The sequence below is a fragment of the Sapajus apella genome, unplaced genomic scaffold (genome assembly GCF_009761245.1).
Source record: "Sapajus apella isolate SASKATOON/1434 unplaced genomic scaffold, GSC_monkey_1.0 scaffold84, whole genome shotgun sequence".
Lineage (NCBI taxonomy): Eukaryota > Metazoa > Chordata > Mammalia > Primates > Cebidae > Sapajus > Sapajus apella.
This window is the reverse complement of record NW_022437024.1, coordinates 6854707-6876372: the sequence shown is the minus strand read 5'-3', so window position 1 is coordinate 6876372 and position 21666 is coordinate 6854707. Positions and strand designations below refer to the sequence as shown.

The following is a 21666-nucleotide window of genomic DNA, read 5'->3' as shown; positions in this document are numbered from 1 at the left end:
ATAGCAGTATAGATAGCTCTGCCTTCTTTTTTTTGAGACGGAATCTCACTCTGTTGCCCACGTTGGAGTGCAATGACGCAATTTCAGCTCACTGCAACCTCCACCTTCTGGGTTCAAACAATTCTCTTGCCTCACCCTCCCAGGTGGCTGGGATTACAGGTTCCCACCACCATGCCCAGGTAATTTTTTTTTTTTTTTTTTTGCATTTTTAGTAGAGATGGGGTTCTGGCATGTTGGCTAGCCTGGCCTTGAACTCCTGACCTCAGGTGATCCACATGCCTTGGCCAAAGTGCTGGATTACAGGTGTGAGCACCACACTGGGCTGCCTGCCTTTTTCTTAATTGGTCTGTATCATTCCTTTATATGAATATGGTGTTATTATTATTATTATTATTTTTGAGATGGAGTCTCTGTCACCCAGGCTGGAGTGCAATGGCACGATCTCTGCTCATTGCAACCTCTGCCTCCTGGATTTAAGTGATACTCCTGCCTCAGCCTCCTTAGTAGCTGGCACATGCTACCACACCTGGCTAATTTTTTATTTTTAGTAGAGATGGGGTTTCACCATGTTGGACAGGCTGTTCTCAAACTCCAGACCTCATCTGATCCACCCGCCTTAGCCTCCCAAAGTGCTGGGATTACAGTTGTAAGCCACTGAGCCTGGCCAGTATAATTTATTTAAACAAGTACTCACTGATGGGTGCTTCAGTTGTTCCTATTCTTTTGTTATAAATTGTAATAATTTTTTCTTTTTATACAGATTTAATGGTCTCTGTTTTGCCAAATTCAAGAGTACTTTCAGTTTAAAGAATACTTACTTATTTTGCAAAGGTATTAAACATTAGAAGTAAGTTTTTTTAAAAAATACAGTAAACACTTATATTAATTACATTACAGTTATTTAGAAGTTTTGATGAATAACCATAGTAATGGTTACTTTTTTAGACATCTGACTACCCAGTGGTGCTCTCTTTAGAAAATCACTGCTCTCCTGCCCAACAAGAAGTAATGGCAGACAATTTGCAGACTACTTTCGGAGAGTCCTTGCTTTCTGATATGCTTGATGATTTTCCTGATACTCTGCCATCACCAGAGGTAACACTTTTTTTTCTGAGAAATTCATGTTAAGAAAAAAACTCCATGAAAACATGTCACTGTTATTTTGCCCCTTGAAACTGGGCTAGAGACCAATGAAAACGCTTATTTTTGATCACTCATAGAGGTTTATCTTGGCAATGTTGCCTAGGGAATGTTCTCATGCACATTTAGGTGAATATACTTCAATAAAGAGAATATATCTTTATGTGAAATCCACATTTTGATTGTGTCTCCTACCTCATGGGTCCCCAATTTCAAAGCAATTAGTATTAGGGACCAGAAATTTAGTATGTTTTATAGGCAAAAGTCTCAGAAAGTGGCAAAAGTTCTAGACTGTAAATAGAGCCAGTACCCAGTATCTCAATAGCTGGGTAGCAGGTTCCCCTTTAAAAAATGCACTGTTTTCAATTTCACTGTCTTTATGACCCTTTCCATCTTAATTTGAGCATACTGAAGTATTTGCTTTCACAAATCACGTCCATTTCTACTATCAGGACTTCACTTCTCTCTCTGGCTCTCTATTACTCCCTCTCACAGCCCAAATTTCTGTTTTCTTGTCTCCTTGCAACCTATCCAGTCCCTCTTCCTCTTCTAACTGCTTCACAGGAAAGTTCCCATTACATTCATCAAAGATTTTTTTAATGATAAATTCTAATGAACTCATTTTAGTCTTCATCTGGTTGTTCTCTCATTAACATTCAATACTGTGGACCTCCACTTCCTTTCCCTGAAACAATTTCTGTTGTAACATCACATTCTTTTTTTTTTTTGAGATGGAGTTTCACTCTTGTTGCCCAGGCTGGAGTGCAATGGCGCCATAATCGGCTCACTGAAACCTCTGCCTCCTGGGTTCAAGCGATTCTTCTGCCTCAGACTCCTGAGTAGCTGGGACTACAGGCATGCACCACCCCACCCTGCTAATTTTGTATTTTTAGTAGAGATGGGGTTTCTTCATGTTGGTCAGGTTGGTCTCGAACTGTCAATCCCAGGTGATCCGCCTGCCTCGGCCTCCCAAAGTGCTGGGATTACAGGTGTGAGCCATCGCACCCAGCCTGTAACATCACATTCTTTAGCCTTCTCTAGCACCTCTTTGACTACTCCTGTTTAGTTTTCCTTGCTGGGCCTTTCTTTTTACTCCCAATTTTATTAGATGATAAATAAACATTTTTTTGATGATAGTATTGTCTAACAACCAATAGTTTAGTTTTGACATTTGGTAGACATGGCAATATTTTTGTAATATATGACTATTTCCCTATGTGTTTTTCTTATTTATTTATTTTTGTCAATCTAAAATAATCAAAAGGCTCAGGATTCAGTTAGAAGAATTTATTCAAGTGTAAAGTGTGAGGGTAGTTTCCTGGGACACACAGCAAAGAATGGGGGTCATTGCTCCTGGTGTGAGAAAAAGTGAAAATTGTTTTATGTAGGCAAAAACAGATGTGCTGAAGAGAATTACAATAATTTCCATACAATGGCTAACATACAGATTTAAGATTTGATTGGCTACTCTTGATTACACTCTAAGGGGTTTGATTACATTCTAAGATTCTCTATCTCTAAGATAATTTTGTCTAGGTTTGAATGAAGAATAGGGAGTCTGGTCAACGTATAACATCTCAGCACAAAGGTCAGGAAGCAATAGTCAGGCACCAGATAAGAAAAACAGCCGTATTACATGACTGAGTTTCCAGGGCTGAACTTTTCCCTTTGGCATAATAAATTTGGAAGATCCTCAAATTTTACTTCTTTTAACATTTTATTTAAATCAGTGAAAAATTTTAAAGTGAAAGTGTTGTGACACTAGTGACAAGAAATATAGGGCTCACGATAGAACTGAGACAGAAAAAAGTGAATTGTGTAATAACTGGAAAGACCATAGTTCTTTTGCCTCATAAGGATGCCCACATAATGTGTTCAATTGTGGCAGAAAAGAAATAGTAAAGAATTTTGTAAAATGCTGGAAACATATTATCAAAGATTAAACCCGAGCCATCGTCCAATTATGAAAATTATAATAATTTTTAGCTTTCTTGGAAGAGAATCCTGCTTCCTGTTATATGTGAATCTATTTTTCCAGCACTCCAGTACATAGCTTTCATTCAAATTTTAGCTTCCATACTAAAGCAGAGAGGTGCTTTTCAATGAGTAAATGAAGAATTAAAGTTACCCTGTAATCCCAGCTACTCGGGAGGCTGAGGCAGGAGAACTGCTTGGATGTGGGAGGTGGAGGTTGCAATGAGCTGAGATCTCATCACTGCACTCCATCCCAGGTGACAGAGTGAGGTTCTGTTTCAAAACAAAAATGTTACTTTATCCTACAATATTCTGTCCTTGTGTGTAAAAGAATAGCCTAGAGACTTGTTAAGGAGGCCCAATTCCAGTCCCACAATGCAAGAATCTAATTCTCTAATTTTGAAATAGATCCCAGGAATTTGTCTCTTTTCCAAGCACTTCTGATAATATTCATGATGCATAGGATTGCGGAGTGTACTTTGGTAAACTCTGTAGTACAGAGTATTATAAGGGTCATTTAAAAGAGAGAAGACCCAAGATGATGGAATAATTTGAATGGATACCTGAGGATGACAAAAGGGAAAGGACAATCAATGCTCTTTGGAGAAAAAAACTTTATAATCCAGATTTCAGCATTGTATATAACAGAGCTGGCACTTAAATGTACTCGTTAAATTAAGGAAAATTTCCTAAGGGCAGGAATAACCAAGTGAAAGAATGGAACCAGAGCCTTCGAATTCAGAACAAGTGACACTGATGGTAAATTTTGCTATGCTTCAAGATTTGATGGATAGAAAATATTAAGTTAATGATGCTTATATGTAATACAGAAGAAATTTGAAGTCTTTATTACAAATCTTTAATTTAGTCTATACTAGATGCCAGAAACTTAGGATAGACATTTTAATATGCCTGATTTCATTTAATACTTTTTAATGTTGGATAAGAAAATGATGAGCTAAAGTATTTACTACCAGAAGTTGTAACATTTTAATTGCAATATTATGGTATTTATATACATATGCTTTTCACATATTTCAAATTTTTGGAATAGTATCAGCTTGTGAAATATCAAAGAAATGGCATACAGTAAGTCTCAATCATAATAGGCTTATTTTTGGATGAATTATAATCAATAACATTATATCACTGTATTCATTCCTGTACTGAGGTATGAATAGAAGCAAGGGAAAAAACAGAGTTCTTACATATCTTATTACTGTAGGCTAATTGAACATATAGTGAAACACTTTTCAATGACTGTTACAATGCAAATTTACTTGTAAATGTGTAATTGTATCTCTCAAATTGTTTCCTTAGGCACTAAAATTCAAAGTATTAGTTAAAAATAAGAAAATAGGAACCTTGAAGGAAACCCGTGAAAGAAAAGGTTCTGATAAGCGTGGTAAGGTGGAGGAATGGGAAGAAGAAATGGCAGATCTAGAGGAGGAGGAGGACGAGGAGGATAAATTTAAAGAATCAGAAATATTCGAATCTGTTTTAGGAGACAATCAAGACAAGGAAACAGGTGTAAAAAAGCTATCTGGAGCAATGCTTTTCAAGAAAAAGAAGGTGAGGTGATGCTTTGTGAAAATCTTACAAGTGATTAAAAAGTTTTCTAATTTTATTCTTGGTGGAGAATTTTTTAAAATTCTGGAAAAAAGTCTTTTTCCTTCTTGTAAAAACTCTAGTCTAACATTTACAATTTACTTTGAAACATTGAGAGTGGAAGAGAAATTTTTTTAATTGCCTCTTTTTTTATGTTAGCTGCTTAAAATTTTTTTTTTTTTCTTTAGGCTGGGCACGATGGCTCATGCCTGTAATCCCAGCACTTTGGGAGGCTGAGGTGGGCAAATCACATGAGGTCAGGAGTTTGAGACCAGCCTGGCCAACATGGTGAAACCCTGTCTCTAATAAAAATACAAAAATTAGCCTGGCGTAGTTGCGCATGACTGTAGTTCCAGCTGCCTGGGACGTTGAAGGAGGTGAATTGCTTGAATCCGGGAGGTGGAGGTTGCAGTGAGCCAAGACCATGCCATTGCACTCCAGCCTGGGCAACAGAATGAGATCCTGTCTCAAAAATAAATAAGTAAAAATAAAAAAACTCTCTATAGTTGATAAATATTATGCACTCTTATGAAGCACACTTTGTGCAAAGTGCAAAAGATGCAGAGATACACAACATAAATTCCCTGGTATTAGTAAAGGCAGAGACAAGAATCAATGTTTATAATATGCAGTGTTATATGTATATACATTAGCATGAGGAAAGAAAGTACATTAGGTTGTATGTGACACAAACCCAATCCAGCTGGTTTAGATAAAATGACAATTAATTGGCCTGCATAGATGAAAAATTCAGTGAAAGGGATTTTAATTTCAAAAATGACTTGATATAGTGTCTCACATAAAGTTAGAAGAACTTTCTTTCTCCAGCTTTGCTCCCACTTTCTCTGTGTTGGTGCAAGACTATTGCAAAAATTCAGCTTTATATCATTTCAGCTTCAAATCCAGTGGCATGCCTATCTGTTGGCAGAGCAAGCAATTTTTTTTTTTTTTTTTGGTACGTTGGCTCTCACCTGGTTATGCTCACATCCCTGAACCAATTACTGTTGCTAGGGAAATGCAAAGTTCTATTTAGCCCACCCAATCTTCATGACTCAGGCTTGGATTGAGCATGAACAAGAAATGTTTTCCCAAAACAAAACTTGGGAAATGGCTAAAAAGAAGTATAAAAGAAATAGATGCCGGGTTGTGAGATGGCAAATGTTCACTATATAATAGAAGTCATTTCAAAGTAAATTTATTCATGACGAAAGTTCCTAAATTTATAAAATTCACAGGAATACACTGAGATCTTTATGAAAAAAGAAATAGTAATAATTGTGGTCCTCAATACTTATTACATTAATCATGATTTTAAATTTGAGCTAGTTTATATTAACATTAAATATTTTTGTTCCCAAAAATAACCACATTGAGTTAATACAAATGGTGTTTGAGGAGATAATCTAATGAAAAGATGAAAATCATTTATTTCAAAGTATGTTTTATTAGAAAAAGATTTTTTCCCAATTATTAGCATAAAAATGTGAAATTACTGCATTTTATTTTTAGATCAGGAAGCTAAAAATTTCTCTGGCCTTATCTGATCTTGTCATTTATACTAAAGCTGAGAAGTTCAGAAACTTTCAACATTCAAGGTTGTATCAACAATTTAATGAAAATAATTCTATTGGGGAGACACAAGCCCGAAAACTTTCAAAATTGAGAGGTAAATTTTTATGATTCAAATAGAAGAAATGTTTAAATGAGTTAGATTCACTGCTAGGGTGTTAAGATTGCTCAATGATGTTTATAAAATGTATATTCTTATAAAATTTCAACATATTTAGCAAAATTTAGAGAGGGGTTACATACCTCAGGTTTTGTTAAGTTTTATTTCACAGAACACAGCCATTAATTAACTTTTCTAAGCAATGACATTTAGATTGAGAATGTCTGACGTGGCCACCTTTGTTGAGGGGTAGGGGGCTGTAGTGAGCAGTTTATATAGGAGAGCAGTGGCAGGGCGGCAGAGGGAGGCAGAGCCAAACTGGAAGGCTTGAACTTTGTTCTAGGAGTGAAGGTGAGCAGGAGAGATTGAAATCTCAGAGTGGCATGATTCACTGTATTTGTAAACAATGCCACTGATAGAAGCTAAAGGGTGAGATTGCAGGCAGGAAGGTGGTAATAAAGGTTTATGGCAGTGACAGCTAAACTTTATGTATTTAATAGGCATCAAAAGGGGTAGAGTTAATCAGCCTTGGAGCCTCTATGTCTATAGTGAAGGAAGGGGAAAAAATGGCCCCCAGCCTGGACTACCAGATGGTTGTAAAGAGTGTGCATGCCACACTGCACACCCCTAGAGGTGTCGTCTGTCTCTGCATCTTCTTTTCATTGCGTCCAATTCTAAACCTGAGGTGGTTATTCTGTTTGGCAGTGCCCAAGGTAAAACAGGTCCTGAGAAAGAGACTGGGAAGAAGACTTATTATGTGGGGAGTGTCCCAAAGTTAAAAGGGAGAAGGCAACTAATTTAACAGCCAGGTGACAATTTTTTTTAGTAGTGGAGGTGTAGGGGAAATGGGGACAATAATGGATACAAAACTATAGTTGGATAGATTGAATAAGACATAGTATTTGATAGCATAACAGGTGACTACAGTCAACAATAATTTATTGTACATTTAAAAATAACTAAAATAGTATAATTGGATTGTTTGCTACACAAAGCACAAATGCTTGGGGTAATGGATACACCACTTACCCTGATGTGATTACTATATGTGGTACGTCTGTATCAAAATATCTCATATATGCCATAAATATATATATCTATGTACCCACAAAAATTAAAAGTTAAAAAAATGCAATCTACCATCTTGTGTAGAAATACCACAGAAGGAAAATCAGCACCTACAATTGTCTTGAGAAAAGTTGCTGTTTGGGAATGCAGATTCTGATATATTTAATGATTAACCTTATTGGGCTGGTCACAGGTACTCAAGGATTTTGAAGAATACTTTAGTTCATATTCTCTATCTATTAGAGAGATCCTGGAATTTTTAAAGGCTCTTTTCGTTTTTTAACCTGTGTGTTGTAACCAAAAATCAATTCAGTAGGTATGGACTACAATTAAATAATAGCATAGGATAGAGTAGTGTAGAGTAGAATGGAATGGAAGGAATGGAATGGAATAAAATAGAAGGACTGTATTGTAAGCACAATTGTGCAAGGTACATGTGTGTTGGACTGTAAAATGTATTTCTTACTGTAAGGTATGCTTAAGAGAGTTTGAATGACATGCTTTACTGGTCTCTGTTCCTTCAAATTATTATATTTTTAATTATATTACTTTTATCATGTTAAAAACTTACAAAAAATTTGGAAAAGAATTGGATAGTTCTGAGTAGAGTCAAAGGATAGTGTTACCATCTCTTGGAAGGATTATAGAGCATTTTTCTTGCACCAAAAGTTAATAGTAAATAATTAATGAAATCAGCAAAGGTTTAACTTCAAGGATGTCAATTATTATAAACATAATAAAAATCATTAAAAATAATGTTGTAGATGAATATTATTGAAATGAAATGATTTTCACATTATTTTAGTAAATAATAACAGTGGCTTATGAAAGGTGGCAAACATTATCATTCAACTAAAAATTATACACATACAAAAGAATGGAAAGATATATATCAAGGAGTTATCAGTGGTTATCAATTGGATGATGACATATGGTTTTATTTGTTCTTTGATGTCCTCCTATTTTACAGTGAACATGAACTGCATTTGTAATAACAAACATGTTTAATTTATAAAGGCTAATCATAGAAATAACAAATTCATATTATGTTATGAGACCTTAGTCATCATTCATATTTATTACTTTATAAATGAGAAACATTAAACTTAGGAGAGTATGTGTTTTGCCTAAGGACAGACATCTGTGAGGACTAGATAAGGGAGTATGATACTTGGACACCTATGTGGCATTAATACACACATGGTTTTGAAATAAACTTTCTCTCAAGGAATGTGTAACTTTGAAAAGGCATATTGATAAAATTAACTGTAATTTTTAATTTGACAATGCTTCCTAAATAATAGTATTTAGAGTGAGGGGGAAGGTGATTCTATTCTAGTTGGATTAGCAAATGAAGTAAGCCATAAGCAATAACCATTCTCCCATGATGAGTCACTACATCACCAGGAATGGTTGCAGAAACAGGATCTTTTTAATGAAAAAAGATAAACCTTGGAGAAGCATGAAATCTGTGTTCAAAAATTTGAGGAAGGTGCCAAATGATAAAGGGTATAAGTTAGTTTGAATCTCAAGTGACTTAAATATTATATAGAAGAGAAGAAACACAAATAATATATATAGAAACTGAAATAGATTGCATGTGTATGTTTGTTCCTGCATGTGTGTATACTGCAAGCATGTAAAGATTATCCGAGTAAGAAAGACATTTGAAATAATCAAAAGCATTGAGAGTTTTTCAATAGAGAGATGTACACTCAGATTTGAATAAACTTTGGAGAAAGATGCTGGAGTGAAGGGGTTGGAAGTTGAACTGTACAACTCAGAAGTACCTTTCGACCCTGAGAATCTGTGAAAGTAGGATTAATTTAGCTGGAATCATATAGCTTTGTGTGACTTCCATGTGATTCTGTCCTACTGCAAAAATCAAAATGGAAAAATTATGGGTGAAAATGCTGCTTTTGTTTTGAAAAATGCATGCATTTTATTTTGGAATTTTTATATTATTACAACAGAGTGAAATAATTTGGATGTAAAAAAATATATAAATTATCTAACCAATTTTTCCTTGAATAATCAGTGAACATAAATTTTGTGATAAAATTGTCACTAACATCTAAATAATAGTGAATTATACTGTCAACAAAGGCATGGATTTATTCTGATTTTCATTCATTGCAAATTTTTGCCAAGACAATACATATGAAAATTGTTGAAACTATTATAGAATTAAATGGTATATATAGAAATAGTGGCTTATTTAATTCATTTGAACTATTTCACAATGTTTGAATCATTCTTTTTCAGTCCATGAGTTTATTTTTCACACCAGGAAGTTCATTACCAGAATATATCCCAAAGCAACAAGAGCAGACTCTTCTAATTTTAATCCCCAGGAATTTTGGAATATAGGTTGTCAAATGGGTATGTTATATAGGATATTGAGTTGTTTGCAAAAGTAACATAAAATGGATTCACTTTATGGATGTATGAAACATTCATGCAAAAGGCTTTTTGTAAAGATTTTTTGTTCTTAGGGGTTTCGGGGTCAGGCACTAATGGTGAATCATGGGTTTTAAGAGTTGAAGTCATTCCTAACTGTGTTGAAGGGGGGTAAATCTGGGTGATGGTTTAGGGAATGGTGGTTAAATTCATGAGGAGTTAATATGAGACATGTGTGGTGGAAGAAGGGCACAAGGAAACCCAAATGGACATTGAAGATCAAATTCCTTTGCCTGAGATATGTTCAAGTCCTCTTCAAATCATGTGACCTCTATCATTTATACTTTACATGAGCTTCTACATGCATAGCCTTGAAAAGTGAATAAGATCGCACAGCTTTGTTATTTGTCCTCACAGGACTCTTATTCCAAATTGCACAGCTGGTACAGCACTGCACTAACCAGTCAGAAAGTACCAGGTGTTACCCTTCTTCTACTGGATTGTGGCAAGGCCTGCAGGTGTGAGGAGGGGAATAGGGCTGGGTGGGAGGTGGAGGGTGGTATTCTCTACAGCGGCTATTTACCAGCCTATATCATGGATGCTTCCCTATTTTAATGACAATCATGGCTTTGCCTGTTTCTCACTTTCTCCTCAAGTGACAACAGCATCACTTGGACTTGAAAATTTATGACATAGTTGATGGCTTATTTCTTGCATTTAATGTACTGATACTCTTTATGCTCATATTTCTTAAATGTTACCTGACATGAACATTGTTATTCTATACTCTATACTGGATACCATTTTGATTTCTTTACTCAAAGCTGTGTAGTAACTTATTACAGATTAAACTTTGGAACTCATTAATATGGACATGGCAGAAGAGAAAGATTTAAAAATCATGAATTATTAGGATAATGATGCTTGCTCTTAGAACATTCAGGGATATATAATCCATGATTAGATTTCAGTAAGTGGTTTCATTGTGTTCTTTTATTTGTATTCTCTATTTCTTAATAATGTCAAAATACCTCTTTCTTACAGTGGCTTTAAATTTCCAGACTCCTGGTCTGCCTATGGATCTGCAAAATGGGAAATTTTTGGATAATGGTGGTTCTGGATATATTTTGAAACCACATTTCTTAAGAGATAGTAAATCAGACTTTAACCCAAGTAACATAAAAGAGAGTATGCCAATTACACTTACGATAAGGGTAAGATGAATAACTTTTCTTTTACATTTTTTGGTTATTATATAAACTAGATAGTGTTCATTAGTATTTTTGAATTCCACTGATTTGCTTTAATTTCTTTTAAGTTTCTGTTAATCTTTCAGGTACTATATGTGGGTAGTATTTCAGCATCCTTCTACATCTGAAAAATGTCTTCCTGTTGCAATTTTACATGAATGATTAGCTGCCTGTGATTAGACATATTGAGGCTAAAAACTTTCCTCTCAAAGTTCTACTTATATGATTTCATTATTAGGAATTAAATATTGTGAGATACAGGTCACAGGCCAACCCACTAATTACGTTGTGAACATGTTGCTTTTTCTTGCCTTTGATGGATTTTACCAGGAAATTTTATGAGCTGTTGTCTTTTCTTCAGTGTCCACTATTAGGCTTTTGTAGGTCAGGACTTTTTCCCCCATATGTCTGTGCATATCATTTGATTACTTAAAAAGAAAAATTATCCATATGTCTTTCTCCAGTATCTGTCTTCTGTCTCTGTTAATTTGTGTCAACTTTAATGTATTCCCTTTTCCACTGCATGTAGGGAGAGCTTTTAACATTTTTTTTCCTTTATGTTGATGATTCAAAGTTTGCATTTGATTTTGTTCCTTACTGATTTCGTTTTAATTTTAATGTAATGATTTTTTTTTCTCCTGCATTATTAGTTCTCCTGCCCCATTGCAGTTGACCTCCTATTGCTTCCTTTTTATTTCTATCTGTATCCCACTTAGTACCCTTCCTCCAAACTCGTCTTATTATTTTTTTTTTAAATTACATCCTATAAAACCTTACGGAGCATAAAAGCAGTGTCTAAGATTTTTTTTCCATTAGTAAAGACTTTTCAAAACATCTTTCTTGTTCCTCTATAACCTAAGTGCTATGTTTATTTTCTTTTTAAAATGTGAGCAAATCTTTTGAAAAATCTCTAGTTGCCTTTTCTCTCCACTTATGAGCAATTCTATTTTAGGGTGTAACTGTACCTGTTGTTTGCAAATCAATAGAGTGGGTATGGTTTCATTGGTCCCTCTTTCTATTTAACTGGTTACTCCTAGCACTCTATAAACCATCTCAGATCCTACCTGGAATTTTGTAAGTACTTATGTTTCCGTCCCTGACCAGCATGTCATTACTTAGTGAAGCTCTGCTAGCTGCTGAGTGCTCCCCTGCTCCTCATTACCTGGCTGTCAGAGCGCAGGAAATGCTGGTGCTTCCAGAATGTGCTTCTTCTGCAACTCTTCCTAGCTCAGCTCCTTTTTCCACCATCCTAATACCACAGGATTTCGGAATCTACATGCCATGTCTACCTCAGGCCCTCGCCACTTTATCTTAGCTGAGAATGAGAGGATTGAGAGCTGTTTTCCAGAAATTAATGTGGAAAGTATAGCAAAGATGAACAGGACTAGAAAGATCCTGCCCATTGCAGGAAACAGTGCCTATGAAGTATGTAGCTGACTTTTCTATTGTCTGTTAAGGAGTTTGTAACTCGGATGTAGAAGCATTTAGTGGATAGGAAGCAATTGCCTACAACACTGGATCATTAATATTCCTTCATGGTCTGGCAAAGTATTAACCACTGAGTTCACTTTACAAAGTTATCATAATGTTGGCTTCCTTTTTGTAGTTGATCTGGTTAAAAAGAAATGGCAAATCAACCAGGTTGAAGATTCCTTCCATTTCTACACACATTACTTTTCTGTGCTCTGGGACTGGACTCTCCTTTTACCCCCTACCTTCCAAGTGATTGTCACTTTTATTTGTGGCTTCCTCTTTCTCTGCCTTCCCTTCAGATATTTGTTAACTAAAGTCTTTCCTTAAACCTTGTCTCAAATGATTCTCCTTGGGTTCTGTTACATAAACATTTATAGTTTCACCACCAACAATGCTCAAGTTTTAATTGGACCTCATTTTGGGAATCTAAAGGCATATTTTAGCTCACTGAGCATCCTCATCTCCGTAATCACCATTCTGTCAAAGTTAAAATATTAAAACGTGAACATCCTTTCTTAGTCAAATCTACTTCTATTCTTATTTAAATTTCCACAAATGGCCTCATTCTTCCACTTTGCTCAGACTAGAAAATTGAGAACCATTCTAATCTTCCACATAGCCTCCATTTCCCACATGCAGACCAACTTTAAATTCGATGATTCTATTCCTTAATGTTTTCCTTCTCCATTCTCTTGATCTGACCTACTTTGCGGCTGTCCTGTATCAGGAATTTACTACCTGTCATCAGGTCTATTCCTTTGGCTTCCTGATGGTTTCAGGTAGTTTGTTTCAGTCCTCCATCTCTATCCTCCACAGGTTGACCAGATAGATTTTGCTACAGTGCTAATCTGATCATGCATACATAGTATTTATTTGTGTCTCTTGACTACTTTCTTAGGCCTTGTCTGGCCCTATCTCTCACCACTTCTTGGCTTTCACCCTGTTCTACAACCATATGGAACTAGGATCTTTCTCTAACCATGACTTGCCTCCATGAATTGTGTATGTTCTTCCTGTCACTAGAGTATTCTTTCAGCCTTCACCTGCCTACTCCATTTTGACTCACTTTTCAAGACTTAGGGATCACTTCTTTTTGAAAGCATTTTCCTAGGCTAGGTTAGCTGTGCTTCTTTTTGTAGCTTTGTTGTTTTCCGTAACACCCTCTGCATGCATATACTATACATTTATCATGTTTATCACAAGGTTTTATAACTGTTCATTTATTTGTTGCTTGTCTTCTTCATTTGTGTGAGGATTTCTTAAGGATAAGATATGTGGGTGAGTGCAGTGGCTTATGCCTGTAATCCTAGCACTTTGCGAGGCTGAGGTGGGAGGATGACCTGAGGTCAGGAGTTTGAGACCAGCCTGGCTAACATGGTGAAACCCTGTTTCTACTAAAAATACAAAAAATAAGCTGAGTGTTGTGGTACATGCCTGTAATCCCAGCTATTCAGGAGTCTGAGGCAGGAGCATCACTTGAACCCAGGAAGTGGAGGTTGCAGTGGGTTGAGATCGTGCCATTGCACTCCAGCTTGGGCAACAAGAGCTAAACTTCATCTCAAAAAAAAAAAAAAAAAGATGTGTTATGTTCCATTCTTATTTGTGCATGACACAAAGTATATGGCCAATATGTCTAGGTTCATTGAACAAATACATTATTTTTTCTGGTAAGGATAGTAAAGAGAACATATGTGCTCTTTTAGTGAGAAAGTGAAGGTGGAAGGCAGCTAGTGTGCACAAAGGATCACAAATGCCACGTTTGTATTCTGAGGAGTCTCTTGTTGAGATCTAAGTGTCATGGAGAGTTAATGATTCTCAGGGAAGCTGCTGCCATGGCCACGTGGGTCTTTGTCTGTTGCCTTGATCACTCTAGGGAGCTTTATGATTACTTTTTGACTTGCACAGATTGTAGAGGCATGATTTGGGAATCTGAGGGCCTGGTTTTACTGTAAGCATTCTTAAGTTCTTGATGAATGGATTTGACATTTCTGGTTTACTCTTGTCATCTGCAATCTGAGAGTTTTGGTCTAGGCTAGTTATTTTCAAATTTATAAAAACTACAGGACTGCTTTCTAAATCCAAAATCTTGAGTAAGGCCAATGGATAACAATAGTGTTGATTATTGAGGGCTTTTTGTTTGACATTCATTCCTCTGCGCTGGCTCCTCTACAAACAAATTTGTAAATTTGTTTGCAAATCAATATTCCCTGAATCAGGGGTGTCCAATCTTTTGCAAGCTGATAGGTGATGGACATTAAAAAATGCAAAAAAAAATCTCATAATGTTTTAAGAAAGCTTGCAAATTTTTGTTGGGCCACATTCCAAAGCCACCCTGGGCTGCATGTAGGCCAAAGGTTGGACAAGCTTGCCCTATATTCTCATTCAGTCTGGTATCCAATTATGTTTTTCAAAATTAGGTAATTTTTTTTTTCTGGAATGAGTTACACCAAGCTGAACCTACTCCATTTTGGTAAGGGTCTATTACCTGCAGAGTGATATTTGGTCTGCAGTGGCATTGGGACCAGTGTACTAAATGTTAATGGCCATTGTTCTTTTTAATTACTTTGATGTCTGTTTATGCTGATGCCCATTCCACACTGATTGCTAAATAGTTGCACAGTCACACTGGCTTCTAGCTAATGCCATAATCTGTGGAATTAGGAAAAATTATACATTAGTGGTTTTTCTTTTCCTTTCTTTTCTCTTCTCCTCCTTCTCTCCCTCCTTTCTTCCCTCTTTTCCTTCCTTTATTCCTTTATAATCAAACTTAATTATGTATTTGTTTCTCCTTATGTAACCTTCAGAAATTAGAATTATGCCTCAATTTTTATAACTGCATTTTTAGGCTTATGTCTTCTATCTCTTAGCTTAAGTTAGAACATTTCAAATATAGTTTTCTTGTGTGCTCATTTTGTTCCTTAAATTAAAACCAATCTTTGCTTCAATAGTTAGCTTAGCAAATAAAAGTTTAAGTGCAATTATTAATTACTTTGTTAAGATTTTTTTGGATACCCAGTCCCTAATATACATATAAAATAACTAATTTTGTCAAACTAAGAAAATGCTATCATGGGAAATTAAATGGTACTTTTTAAAAAGTAGTATTTATATTGCTTTTAATTTTTTGCAGCATATATATATATATATATATACACACACACACTCAAAAATAGTATGTTATCAGAGTAACTTAATCTGAATCCCATAAAATGTGATAACAACAAATTATTTTAAAACAAAAATATGTTAATGAATCAAAAATTATGGACATTGTAGATTCCACTATAATTTTGGACATATTCTTGGTGTTTGTCTACTGATAATTGAGGATAAAAGACTTAAAATTTAAAATTTGTATTATATATTATATTCCACTTTCAATTTTTTTGGGAACTTACAGTCTGTCAACTTTTTGTAATACATAATTTAATTTTGAGATAAACGGTGATGTGACAATATCTTGCTAAATTCTTATATTCATATATATTTGTGCAGCTCATCAGTGGTATCCAGTTGCCTCTTAGTCATTCATCATCTAACAAAGGTGACACATTAGTAATTATAGAAGTTTTTGGTGTTCCAAATGATCAAATGAAGCAGCAGACTCGTGTAATTAAAAAAAATGGTGAGCTCCTAATATACCTTATTGAACTTCCATTAGACTTCTTATTGGAAAGCTTACAAATTATAGAGTTTTTATACAAATTTATTATTCGTAAGGCAAGAGTTTTCCATTACGTCCAAAATTAGCAAAATGTTATATGCAGCAAAAACATTTTTACAATGATTAGGTTGTTTAGCTATATTTTTGGATTATGGATATAGAAATTTATCTGACTTGCAAAATTATTGCTTAAAAAAATTTACCTCCTTTATGTTTTCCCTTATATCACTGAATTAAGGAAGACATTTGACAGCCTCAAATCTACTTACCTTCTTTCTAGCCTTTGTAGCAAATCAAAAATCTGTAATTTTTGACATATTATGTATTTTTATAATGAATTATTTGAATAATTTTAGATTAAATGTCTGTGGCTTCTGAATCAGGCTAAGGATGCCATAGAAACCTACTGATATAATATTTTGATAATTCAGTCATTTTTGCCATAAGAGAAGTGTAGAATTAGAGGAAATAACTTTGGTAAGATTTTCAGCACTCTGGCATGCCATGACATTTTATACAGTATAGTACTGGCATTGCCATTTCCTCTCTGAGGTTGAAACTAAGGAAATTGGAAAAGGATGGGTTCCTGGGATTGACCCCTTGTCAGGATCACCTTGAAGGAGATATTGGAACTGATTCTTGTGTCTGGAATCTTCTTCAAGGTATATTCCTAAAGCAAAGTGAACATCATTCCAGAGTCTGGCAAAATGCTCCAGGCCAAATGGCACCAATAGAGGAGCAGGCACAGTTTTCTTTTTCTTTAACTTCTTGGATGATAATTTCTAACAACGCCTGTAGTCTGCCTCCCTTGCACTCCCTTGTATACTTCCTGTGTGACCTCTAGAGCAAAAGTCATGGAAAAAGATTTGGGAAGTATTTACTGCCTTATCCCATGTTATCAATGGGAAGGGATATTGATGATGACTTCCTGCCTCATTTGACACCCTTTAAAGTTGAAGGCACGTTGCTATGGCTGTGCCCCAAGATATTAACTGCGGATGTCATGAAGCTTATAGTAATCTATCTCTTGTTCCTTCCATCTTCTACTTGAATCTTCATCGCAAAATGCTTAGAACCTTAATTTATTCAATGCACTCCTTACAATATTATGATTCTATAATTTAAATTACATCCCTCGATTTTACAGGAATATCCTTGCAGAAATTCAGTTTGTTTTATCAAACATTACTGAGCCTCTGCTATACTAAAAGCCTTGTGCTAAGTAGTAAAAGATGTAAAATCTATTTATTAAATGTATTCTTATATATGGACCAAATAGCTCCGCTATAGATAGTTTATAGTTCAGTGTGAAAGGTGAGATATAAGTAAAGCAATTATGATTTAGAGTACTTAGTACTTCAAGGAGAGTACAAAGAATTGTACTGGAAGGGGCACTTTTGGAGATGGTTCGTGGAGAATGAGTAGAATTTTTTAGAGATTGGGGACAAGGACATTTAAGACAGAAGACATAATATAAGTCCTAAAATATGAAGAAAACACAATTTAAACATGCTAGAGAAAAGCCAAGAAACTCAAGATGGGTGAAAGATAGGGCACTTAAGAAAGATTGAGAGATAAAATGAGAAAGTTATTTAGGGAAGGTCATGGAAAATCTCGAAAGCCATGCTTAGGTGTCAGGAACTTTGTTTTTTCCTAGAAAATGGATAAAATTCAGACTTTTAAAGAGGGCCATAACTCTAACAGAGTTGAGTGTTAGGTTGTTTCTGCAGATTTGAGATGAAGAAGTATATGAGAGGGAAATGAGAAATACAAAGCAGAGTCAGGGTAAAATTTCAGTGGTTAGGGGATATAAACGCCATGATGTAAAGGAGGCTATGGCATTGGGAAAGGACTGGGGGATGTAAGTGAGAAACACTGGGCAGGAGTCAATGTCCAGACGGCTGGACAAGAAGGATTTTAAGATGGTTTAGCTAGACATGAGAGTCTGGGAGGAAAAGGATAACATTTGGTTAAAGTGTGGAAGTAATTCTTCAGTTTTGGTCATATCTGGGAGAACTGTTTTTATCACTATCAGATTTTGTATCTTCGTTTACCTTTTTTTATATTGACATCTAAAAGTGAGGGCTTTCTCTTATAATTAATCGTAGTATTTGTGTGTGTGTGTGAGTGAGAGTCAGAGAGATACAGGAGGAGGATGGAAGGGAGGCAGAGACATATGCTTAATGAAATAGGATTGGAGGAAGAAGAAATCAGTATAAACATTTTCTGCAGGTGTTTTGCAGTGTCTATAAAGAATTGACTATAAACCTGTCTCTGTACTCCATGAAATTATTTTTATTCTTAGGTCAAGGTAATGTGGTCATTATTCTAGCATGAGGCAATTAGTTTACTATTTCTGTGGGCATAGACTGCACCCGGGATTGCTATGTGATAAATGTGCTCTTGTGACCACAGGTGCACCATAGAAAACATAGATGTAGTATAATTAGAAATTCATCAGTGCTTCTAGAAATGTAAGTCAAACAGAAAATATTGACGTAGAAAGTGTAACATCGCCTTTGTAAATGAAAAATAATGCATATAATTCCTCCCTAAACCTTTGAGTCGTTATTAAGTAGAGTTTATATTTAATCTGATTGTGAATCTCTTGCTTCTGTTAAATTATGCTTTACTTTTTGGATGATTTGGGTCATATTGTGACACAATTTGCATTTCTTGCCTGGCAAGAAATTGGTTGTTTGGGATTATTTATTTCCTAGAGACAGAAATTCATCAACTTTGGACTTTGAAAAGTGCACTTAGTCTAAAGAAGAATCAAGAGTTGGCTTTAGTTTCTTATCTAGCTTTCAGTCTAACAACTATTTATAAATTTCTTCCCATAACAAGACTGACTATATTAGTCTGTTTTCACATTGCTTTAAAGTTACTACTGGAGACTGGGTAATTCATAAAGGAAAGAGGCTTAACTGACTCACAGTTCCACATGGCTGGGGAGGCCTCAGAAAACTTACAATCATGGCAGAAGGTGAGGGGGAAACAAATGTGGACCTTTTCATGTGGTGGCAGGAGAAAGAGTGCTAGCAAGAGCGAGGAAAACTGCCTTATAAAACCATCAGATCTCATGAGTACTCACTCACTATCATGAGAACAGCATGGGAGAAACTGTCCTTTCAATCCAATCACTTCCCACCAGGTCTTTCCCTAAACACCTGAGGATTACAATTCAAGATGAGATTTGGGTGGGGACACAAAGCCTAACCATATCAAGGACTTAGTATAGAAAAATATGTTACTTGATTTTCTTCCTTTCTCAGTTTATTTGCTAAAGAATTGCCAAGCACATTAGTCATATTGCATAATGCTTAAAAGCTTCTGCTCTGAAGTCAGACTCCCAGTGTTTGAATTCCTGCTCTGCCACTTAATGACCACATATGTGAAACCTTCAGGAAATTACATAACATATTCGTGGCTCAGTTTTCCCATCCTACCCTGACGGGGCGGTTATCAGGATTAATTGAGTTGATCCATGTAAATTTGGCCATTGCCAATAACAGTTTTAAACACTCAATATTGTTTGATTATTATTCCTCTCACGCTGAGTATGTTAAAAATCTATGTGTTCTAAAACACAAGATATTATTATTGTTAAAGGGTTAAAAAAAGAAAAAGTTTGGAGAACAAGTGTCATCTGTTTTTTTCATAGATATGATATCTGCTATTCTTTGTATTTTCTTTTTTATATTTCAGCTTTTAGCCCAAGATGGAATGAAACATTCACATTTATTATTCATGTGCCAGAACTGGCGTTAATACGTTTTGTTGTTGAAAGTCATGGTTTAATAGCAGGAAACGAATTTCTTGGGCAATATACTTTGCCACTTCTATGCATGAACAAAGGTAATGTTTTTAAAAGTTAGATGATTGTACAAACATTTAAATATAACTTGTCTATATCAAGACACATTTTGACATACCAAATAGCTCTATCCATAAAGTAGGATACAAAGGAAATTTTATGTATTGATACATATTTTTTTCTCTGTGAAATTATAGAAATGTGTTCTCATGTGGAAGGTGGGGTGGGGGTGTGGGACTGACAGGAAGGCTAATTAGACAAACTTGGCATGTATAAGCATTTCTTTACATGCATCAGAGTTCTTCTGCTTCAGTGAAGAGTAGTCATGACTACCATAAAGAAATGATGATGGGTGGCAACCAGAAGGGAGAAGCAGTGACTCATTCTTCCTGCCTGAGGAGAAGAGACTGGGAGCCTGAGACTATCCTTTCCTGACCCCTTTTCAGGGCTGACTGTCTTTGTGTTGCAGAGTCACCCTTCCAGGGTGATTTACACTGTGCTCCCAATTACCTCTTTTCAGTATGCTTACTTTTCTAACAGCACCTGAACCTCCTCTGTGCCTAGGAAACAGGGTCTTCCTGAAACAGAAGGATGGGGGCTAATTTTGGATCATGCTGCGCTTTGCAGAAGGAGAAGTATGAGCTGTGTGCTCAGTGCTGGGCAGTAGGAAGTCAGAATAGAAAATGCACATATTTAATTTTTGTGGAAGATTAATATACCAGATGGGAATGTAACTCTATAGTCATGGTTTTTAATGTATGCTTAGTAAAGAGCTCTTCTTTCTCAGCAAGACTATTGGGGCCACCACTGATTAATTGGTTACTGGTCTAATTAGACATAATTTCTTTTGCAGGTTACCGTCATGTTCCTCTGTTGTCCAGAATGGGTGAGAGCCTTGAGCCTGCTTCACTGTTTGTTTATGTTTGGTACATCAGATAACAGCTAATGATATCTAACATATCGTTAGCTATACATCACAATAAAACAGCCAAAATCAATGTCTATATGTTTTCTTTTTAAACATAAAGAAAAATAAGTACTCATAAAACTAGAAATATTGAGCCCATTCACTTAAAAATATACAAAATAAATCAGTGGAAGAATGAAAACGGAAACTTCAGAGGGTCCTGACCCAGCGTGGCATTCTTGTTAGCTGATTTCTCCTGCCCTGCTGCTGCTGAGTTGCTTTGAACTGGCTTGTACCATTTTTAATTACTAGAATTTATAAGCTTTTGAAATATGTCTGATTGTAAAAGATACATTGGCAAATATTTAGCAGTATAAAATAAATATGAAATCTAAGAGTGTTTTTACTTCTAGACACCCACTACTGTATGTTTTCATGGGAAGGAATAGATTGCCAGGCCCTCTGAGCCTTTCATATCCTGGAGAGTAATTAGTCCCTGCATTCTTAAGCTAGTTCTTAGATGCTGTGCACTGAAGCTGGTACCCTGTAATTAGACAGCCATTTTTATGAGTGTATATAAAATTGATTTGCATGCAAACTGTATTCAGGCTCCATATCTATAAAAGAGAGCTGTGTGGACTTACATGCTTGGATCTTGAATTAATTTGCAGTATTTCTTAATCTGGACTAAATGTA

The 21666-nt window shown here is 35.6% G+C and overlaps 1 protein-coding gene across 1 annotated transcript in view; it reads left to right on the top strand.

Annotated features, from left to right (window-relative positions):
* The window catches only part of PLCZ1 (phospholipase C zeta 1), a 36572-nt gene extending 15570 nt beyond the window's left edge, over positions 1-21002 (top strand). Inside the window, exons 4-12 of the mRNA XM_032253773.1 lie at positions 946-1095; positions 4435-4519; positions 4619-4691; positions 6237-6388; positions 9725-9841; positions 10904-11073; positions 16078-16207; positions 19955-20104; positions 20917-21002. Of these exons, the coding sequence (XP_032109664.1) occupies positions 946-1095; positions 4435-4519; positions 4619-4691; positions 6237-6388; positions 9725-9841; positions 10904-11073; positions 16078-16207; positions 19955-20104; positions 20917-21002 (1113 nt within the window). The remainder of the gene's footprint in view (positions 1-945; positions 1096-4434; positions 4520-4618; positions 4692-6236; positions 6389-9724; positions 9842-10903; positions 11074-16077; positions 16208-19954; positions 20105-20916) is intronic.
* The last annotated feature ends 664 nt before the right edge of the window (positions 21003-21666 follow it).